Genomic DNA, 8589 nt, shown 5'->3' on the forward strand with positions numbered 1-8589 from the left:
GATAGATAGATAGATAGATAGATAGATAGATAGATAGATAGATAGATTAGATAGATAGATAGATAGATAGATAGATAGATAGATAGATAGATAGATAGATAGATAGATAGATAGATAGATAGATAGATAGATAGATAGATAGATAGATAGATAGATAGATAGATAGATAGATACATAGATACATACATAGATAGATAGATACATAGATACATACATAGATACATACATAGATAGATAGATTAGTTGTACTCACAACTGGAACAGCAGGTAGTGGCAATGAAGGAGGCTGGTGAAGCCTATTTCTGTGTGAATCTGGAATAAAATTTGCTCCATGGTTCTTCCAGCTAGTCAAAGTATGACTCTGGTTTGTAGTACCAGGAAAAAGTCTCATTTGTATGTCAACCTGACCAGTGATTGGCATCTTTTGTAACAAGGCTTTGGTACTTGTTGATCCCACTGTTGTTGTACTTGACACAGTGTCCATTTTAGATTCCCTTGTGGTAATTTGAGGAGTTTCTGTTGAAACAGTTTTTGTAGTAGTTGGAATTATGACTGGAGTTCTTCTAGTAGACAGGTTGGAAGTTCCAGAGATATCCTTCATGGAAAGTGTTGCACTATTTGCTCTAGTGCTAGGAACTGTCGTAATATCAGAAGTGTAAGGTATTGGGCCAACTGTGGTAGTAGAAGTCTCAGTTGAAAAAGTAGTTGGAGAAAACGTAGATGTAGTAGTTTTGGTATTAGTAGAGGTAGAAGGGGTTAAAGTCTGTCTAATTGTGTGGGATAACAGAATGGCAATGGTGGTTGAAGGTAGTGTGGCGGGACTTGGTGTTATTGTGGGGGTTGCTGTTGAAAGAGTCTCTGCACCAGTAATAAAGTTTAATGTACTTTCAGTGCTGCCAACATAACCAGCTGTCCTGGAAGTAGCTGCAAGAGTTGTGATTTTTGCAGCAGAAGTGATAGTTGACGATGCTTGGGGGTTAAAGGAAGAAGTGAAAGCGTGAGTGTTTGAAAGGTGGGGCTCATCCAATTCATTGCTCTTTAGCTCCTCACTGCTTGGGGGTCTTTCAATGTGTTTGCCTACAGTTGTTTGCGTTTCTGTGCGAGTCTGTATACCATGTGTAAATGGCTTATTATGAATGCTTGGCACATGCTTTTCTGAAATCACATTATTAGGTTGAGTAGGTGTTGGTGTGCTGTTAAAAGTATAATCTTGAGTTTGTGGTATTTTGACTGAATGAGTCAGAATGTCTGTGTTTGTGTCTGTGTGGGCAGAGGAAGAAGTAAGTGACAGTGATATGAAGCTGGAAGTGGAAATACTAAGCGTGTCTGAAAAAAGTGTAGGCAGAGGATTCAGAGACACAACATTTGACGTAGTCTTAATGTGGTTATTAACTCTCAACATAGTATCTGAATATGAGGCTGTTGGTAGCAAAGGGATTTTATCGGTGGTTGATTTAGGTGTTACTGGGTCAGATAGAGATGGAGGTGAGGGCATAGGTCGAATCTTTGGCCTCTTGGTTCGTCTTCGTTGTCCAATCTTTCTACGTGAGTTCCAGGGGCTTTGAAGGTGGGTGTTAGGAACAGAATTATGGAAAAGTCCAGATTGAGCATTGTGGGCCCTGGTCATTGGTGGGTTTAAGTTTGGTTCCTGTCCATGCACCTCATTTGATTCTAAAACAATTTCATTGGTTGCTGACTTTGGATTAGAGGTGACTAACTCATTCAGCGAGATTGCTGTTTTTTGTGTTTGTAGACCTGTTTTTTCTGTCTGAACATTTGTCTCTGTATTAACTTCTGAATCTATATATTTTTCTGTTGTCTCTGCCCCACTTTCTATCTCTGCATTGATTTTGTTCCTTGGTTTTGCTTGTGTGTCTTTGTGAGCAGGCTGAATGGGCTGTGGCTGATCCTCTCTCAGAATAGTATTATCAGCTGAAGACTCTTCAGGTTCTGCTTCCATCCTTGTTTCTTGATCTCTGCCTTCATTTATATTATTACCATCTACTTGTTCTCTTCTGTGATTTTCGTTGTCTTCTTGGACAGAATCAGCCGTTGCGTTTTTGCTTGAAATTGTATGCTCATTAGTGGAGTTAGCAGCTTTTTGACGAATCTTTGCCAAGATTTCAGCCCATGACTTTGGGTCCATTCTAAGTTTGTTTGTAGTGATTCTGTGTCTATTCTGGCTATGGCTTCTTCTCTGCTCATTGGGTAAAATGGTCCCTCCAATCCTTCTCAGTGGCCCTTCTCTCACACGTCCATGTCTTTGCAGCTTTCCAGAAGGATGCTGTAGATTTGAACGAGACATTGTCTGTCTCCTATTGCCAATAGGAGTTTTCTGTTCTTCTTCCTCGTCATTCCCTGATCCTTCATTAACCTGCTGGAATAAAGAGGCTCGTATCTTGGTTGACCTGCCAGAGGCTGACTGTGGTCCTCCGAGAAATGAAGTCTCAAGTGGAGAGATATGTTGTGTATTTAATATTAGCTGCATGGACAGAGAATCACTACCATACTGGTTGACAGCAATGCAGCGGTAATATCCGGTATCTTTCAGAGACATTTTTTGTAAAGAGAGACTACCATTTGAATGGACTTTGAGTCCTTCTGATGCAGTTAATCCCATCTGAACTACATTTCCATCTGGCAAAATCCAACTCGTGGATGGTTCTGGTGAGCCAGATATCCTGCAGGGCAGACTGACAGCTTCCCCAACTGCTCGAGAAACAGAAGGTCCACTTAGTTCTGCTGAATACGGAGCAGAAGTCTCTTCCACTGCAAGGCGTAGAGGAAGAACATCCACATCCCTTCCAGCTTTTACAACACAATAATAAATCCCAGCATCTGAGAGCTGTACTTTTCTTATAAGTAAGCTTGAGTCTGAAACCTGGAGCCTTCCATCTAAACTAATGAAGGGAGAGTTGAGTTTAGATCCACCTGGGAGATTCCATGAAACATTGTGCCTACCAGAACTGAGAAAAGGGCAAGATAGCTCCACCTTTTTGCCTGTTGCTGCAGCAAGTGCTGTGGAAGTGGCTGAAATCATCACCCACTGGTGAGACATAGAAGATGTAAAGAGACGAGAAGTGGAATCAGGATGAGCAGAAACTCTCGTTGAGTATGTAAGCTGAACTTTGAGTCCATTAGACTGTGCTCTGTTGAGCTGAATGCTAATTGCTGGCTGCAGTAACCACTGTGGTCTGGCTTTAATAGAAGCTTTGACTCCAGTGTGATAATATCCACTTGCATCCGGTGCCTGTTTATAGCGGTAGGCCAATGCTGGGGCTTTGCTGAGCATGATCTCCCTCTCAAATTGAGCTGCAGTCTCACTGTAGTAGGCCAAAATTCTCCAAAGTTTTTCATAGCTCCTTCCCCCAGTGGGGCACTCCAGAGAGAAAGTCATAGCGAGATGAAGAGGTGAAGAGGACGTCCATGATAGATCTGGTGGAGGAGCAATATCCTGCGAGTCAGTTGAGTGAGTAATATTACAACTCACATCAATGCTGTTCCCTTGCTGGTCAGACAGACCCAGTGAGACACTGCCTAAAGGCTCTTTGAAGGTCTCACTAGATTGGATTTCACTAAGATCAGTGTCCAAAAGGGTTTCTTTTCCTGGAGATAGGATGATTGGTGAAGAACAGATTAGTGCCGTCTGGTCAAGCAAGCCTTGACCTTGAAGTGAATAGGGGGAGGCACAGACTGGACACTGAGGACCACTGGGACATTTCATTAAACCTAAATGTAGAAATAGAAAAGGAAAATTATCACCACACATCAGGAAGTCACTCAAACAGAAACACATGAGTGTACACATTTCAGCTGCTGCACATTTTAGTGGATATTAGAGCCATTTATTAGTCATACCATTTTATTTAAAGCATTCATTACGCTTTATGTTTCTAAATAATTGGTTATGGTTATTTCGTCTCATAAATCAAAAGTATTTATCACTTCATTATCGCGCCACAATCACCATCCTATATATCAACTGCCTCACATCAGTGCTGTTATCACGGATTAGTCATGGCAGGTTAAGCCTGGCATATCAACGAGACATTTCACGCTTCGGCTTTTCTTTTACATCTCAATGAAGGTTAAAAGACAGACTGGAAAAAACAAGATAGTGGGGGAAACGGTGACGAATGTGTGACAAAACGTAGGCAGAAAATTAAGGTCAAGGGCATCTGAATAACATGCATCAAAATGTCACACATTTCTAGTTCACTTCAAATTAATTTTCTATTTTTCCTTTCGCTTTCCTAATCTGCAGTTTTTCTTCTCGTTTTTAATCATGTGTCAGTCAAGCTTAAAGACCCAGCAATTGGTGGCTTACCATAAACCTACTAAACAAGATACAATCATAAGCCAATAAAGTATTATGTTTAGACATGACAGTCACCTGGGTGAGCCAGACTCCAGCTGAGAAACCAGTTCATCCTACAGTCACAGCTCCAGGGGTTAGCCTGCAGGTTGAGACTCTCCAGCAGAGGTGCTGTTGCTACACTCTCTTTAGAAAGGGTGGTTAGACTGTTGTTGGACAAGTCTAGGTGTCTACAGGAGGAAATGGCAGAGCAAAGCAAAGATTGATACAAAAACAAAAAAAGATTTATTTGGAATAATGATATTAGCCATTATTTTCGTCAGCTTTTATCCTTGTTTTACTGTTCAGATATGCTTATATTCTGTTCTGAGTGTGAAAACGAAAGAGGTAAAAAGTAATATTTGTGCAAAAATCTTAAAATGGTAATAAAAATATACCATTGTCAATAATCTAGGTAATTTTATGAAAGTTACAAGCATGACCTTTGTGCATTATTTGTGAAAGCTCACCTTAGTGTTGAAAAGTAATAGGTATTGAGGAGGGACAGAGTGCACAGGGCATGAGGGTGCAGCTGATGCAGCCTGTTCCCCTGCAGACGGAGCAGCCTGAGGCTAGGCAGCTGGAGCAGAGACCGGGGGTGGATGTGCTGGAGGAGGTTGTGATCCAAGTAAAGGCGCAGCAGCGATGTCAGGCCAGAGAAGGTCAGAGATGAAGCGATCTCTCTCAGCTTGTTGTAGCTTAACTTTAGAATCTGCGAGGGGGAGGGGTAAGAGGAGCAGGCCGAAAAAAATTACAAGAACAGACATTTAGGCTGATTGAAAAAGCGATCCTACCTTTTCACTGTAAACCACATGCTTGTAAAATGAATCTACAACGAGCTGGCGAGGGAATCGGGATGAAATTTTGAATAAACGCTCTTTCTTTGCAGAAAACTGACTTTTGTAAATTTAGTACGCATGAGGAAAATCTCTCACAGCTCACTTTCTGACAAGTAACATTTTAAATAAATCGCTCAATGAAATTAATTGGGCCATTTATTTATTCTTTGAGCTGGATCAAAGCTGAGAAAGCTAACAGGATATACAGTACTGTTCGGCTACAGCATTCCATATCAAGATCTCTCCCCAAGAATCCTTCAGAAACATGATTCTTATGATCATTAATATTGCTACAATTATCATTATGTTTAAATATAGAAGTTATTTTGTAATAAATCCACTCTGCAGAAAAACACTTAGCTGGAAAAGCTCCAAGTGCTGACAGATTCAGCATGTGAGCATGTCAGCACATGGAAATATGGATCCTATTATCACAGAGGGGCAAATATATCAGTATCTGCCTGTGAGATGAAGGGAACAATTTCTTGTGTAATATCCGTTTTCCACGGACTAACGCTGCCCTAAGGTTGCTGCTAAAATGACCAGTATGTTTCCCATCAGCCCACAGAGAGGATAAATGACACAGAACTGATGCATTAATTCTGTAGGAATTGGAAAAAAAAGTGCTGGAAATAAATGAGAATTATGCTGACTGTTGCAACATTTTGACACATGGTATATATATTGTTAATCGAATGCATCATTCCAGTTTAATTGGATTTTTTCCTCACAAGGATTTTAAGTATACTCATATGTCATAGTTAGATGAATGTGAGCTTGTAAACTAAAAGTAACTAAAAAAAAAAAAGCAGTGATAAATGCTTAATGTTGAATGATTTGGCTGAAATTTGCTGAATAAGATGAAACTGAAGTTTTTAATGAAAAGAACAGCTATCAGAAGTAAAATGTTTGATAAAAGTATCAAAAGAGTTGCTAAAAGTAGCAAAGGCATGGCTAAAAGCTAAATGAAACATGCAAATTTATACTGAGCAAATGTGTTGGAGTAGATTTTAAGAAAATAAATGTGATTTAGAATGAATTGATTTCATTGTGTTTCTATGGGGAAAGTAAAAGGTAAATATTTTGAAAAAAAATTGAAATTACAAAAAGAAAATGGCATAGTAATTTTTCACCTGAGTGAGCTGAACATTTTTATGTATGAATGGCTAAAATAGCTTTAAGTATACAAAAGTCTACTGAATAAAAAATATAAATGCAACACTTTTGTCTTTGCTCCCATTTTTCATGAGCTGAACTCAAAGATCTTACTTTTTACGTAATAGGTATTTTCTCTCAAATTTTGTTCACAAATTTGTGTAAATCTGTTTTAGTGTGCACTTCTCCTTTGCTGAGATAACCCTTCCACCTCGCAGGTGTAGCGTATCAAGCTGATTAGACATGATTATTGTACAGGTGTGCCTTAGGCTGACCACAATAAAAGGCCGCTCTAAAATGTGCAGTTTGATCACACAGCACAGTTCCATGGATGTTGCAAATTTTGAGGGAGTGTGCAGTTGGCATGCTGACTGTAGGAATGTCCACCAAAGCTGTTGCTCATTAGTTGAATCTTAATTCCTCTACCATAAACCACCTCCAAAAGTGTTTCAGAGAATTTGGCAGTCCAGTCAACCAGCCTCACAACCGATGACCACGTGTAACCACACCAGTCCAGGAGCTCCACATCAAGCATCTTCACCTCCAAGATCGCCTGAGACCAGCCACCTGGCCAGCTGCTGCAACAATCGGTTTGCAAAACCAAAGAATTTCAGCACAAACTGTCAGAAACTGTCTCAGGGAAGATCATCACCATGCTCATCCTCATCGGGGTCTCCACTTGACTGCAGTTAGTCGTCCTAACAACTTGAGCGTGAAAATGCTCACATTTGGTGGGGTATGGCAGGTTGGAGAGGTGTTCTCTTCACAGATGAATCGCAGTTTTCACTGTACAGAGCAGATGGCAGACTGCGTGTCTGGAGGGTGAGCGGTTTGCTGATGTCAACGTTGTGAATTAAGTGGCCCATGGTGGCTGTGGGAGTATGGTTTGGGCTGGTGTATGTTATGGACAACAAGCACAGGTGCATTTTATTGATGACATTTTGAATGCACAGAGATACAGTGACAAGATCCTGAGGCCCATTGTTGTGCCGTTCACCCATGACCATCACCTCATGTTGCAGCATTACTGTATAACGGCCCCATGTTGCAAGGATCTGTACACAATGAAAACAGCCCAGTTCTTGCATGGTCAGCATACTCGCCAGATATGTCACCCATTGAGCATGTTTGGGATGGTCTGGATCTGCGTATGCAACAGTGTGTTCCAGTTTCTGACAATTTCCAGAACTTTTGCACAGCCGTTAAAGAGGAGTGGACCAACATTCCACAGGCCACGGTCAACAACCTGATCAACACTATGTGAAGGGGATGTGTGAAAAGTAAACTGCACTTTTTAGAGCAGCCTTTTATTGTGGTCACCCTAAGGCACACCTGTGCAATAATCATGCTGTCTAATCAGCATCTTGACCAACCACGCCTGTGAGGTGGATGGATTATCTTGGCAAAGGAGAAGTGCTCGCTAACACAGATTTACACAAATTTGTGAAGAATATTTTAGAGAAAAAGATCGATTGTGTGCATATAGTCTTAGATCTTTGAGTTCGGCTCATGGAAAATGGGAGCAAAAACAAAAGTGTTGTTTTGTTTTGTTAAGTGTAGTTAGATTGAAAAAAAAAAGTATAATAAAAGGTCAACAATAACGTCATTGCTGAATCAACATTGACACATAAAGGAATACAAGTCATTAAAAAAATAAAATAAAGTTCTGACATAGATTCCTTGCTTGAAGCTGGAGGGTGACAGTACGTTCTAATTACTTTTGCATTCAAAAGATTTCATGCCTCAAGAGTCAGATGTTAAATAAATGATGAAACATTTTACTGTTTGTTCTTTACTGGCACATAAATGCACGTTTAACTTGGTTTGTCAATTCATACAATTCACTTAGAAAGCTGACCTCTGTCAGCTGTTGGAAAGAAACTTTAACGTTAGCTCGTGTGAAATTACCTCAGAGTCCCCCCAAAACGTTGCCTGTCTTGTCCCCCAAGACTATTCACCTGAATGATTTCAAATTGCCTGACTCTTCAGTGACCTCGGTGTGTGTGCAGGGCCAAAGGTTGAAATGGTGTCTTAGCTTGTTACCTGAAGTGATCTCATATCGCTGAACGCTGCATCTGGAAGGTAATGGAGATCATTGCTGTGGAGCATCAGGAGCTCTGCCCTTTTTAGTCCAGCCAGTGATTTGTCATGGAGTTGCTTGATGTTGTTGAACCTGCAAGAACACAGAAGCATCATTAAGAGACAACTACATATAAGCTCCTGATTATTGCTCACCCCCCC

General features: G+C 40.6%; 1 protein-coding gene across 1 annotated transcript in view; it reads right to left on the bottom strand.

Moving 5' to 3' along the window:
- Positions 1–8589, bottom strand: part of LOC119419083 (matrix-remodeling-associated protein 5-like) — an 18541-nt gene that overhangs the window by 8052 nt on the left and 1900 nt on the right. The window contains exons 3-6 of the mRNA XM_037686383.1: positions 8392–8521; positions 4825–5066; positions 4394–4545; positions 254–3729 (exon numbers count right to left, since the gene is read on the bottom strand). Coding sequence (XP_037542311.1) covers positions 254–3729; positions 4394–4545; positions 4825–5066; positions 8392–8521 — 4000 coding nt within the window. The remainder of the gene's footprint in view (positions 1–253; positions 3730–4393; positions 4546–4824; positions 5067–8391; positions 8522–8589) is intronic.

The sequence above is a fragment of the Nematolebias whitei genome, chromosome 13, assembly GCF_014905685.2.
Source record: "Nematolebias whitei isolate Nwh7 chromosome 13, NemWhi1, whole genome shotgun sequence".
Classification (NCBI taxonomy): domain Eukaryota; kingdom Metazoa; phylum Chordata; class Actinopteri; order Cyprinodontiformes; family Rivulidae; genus Nematolebias; species Nematolebias whitei.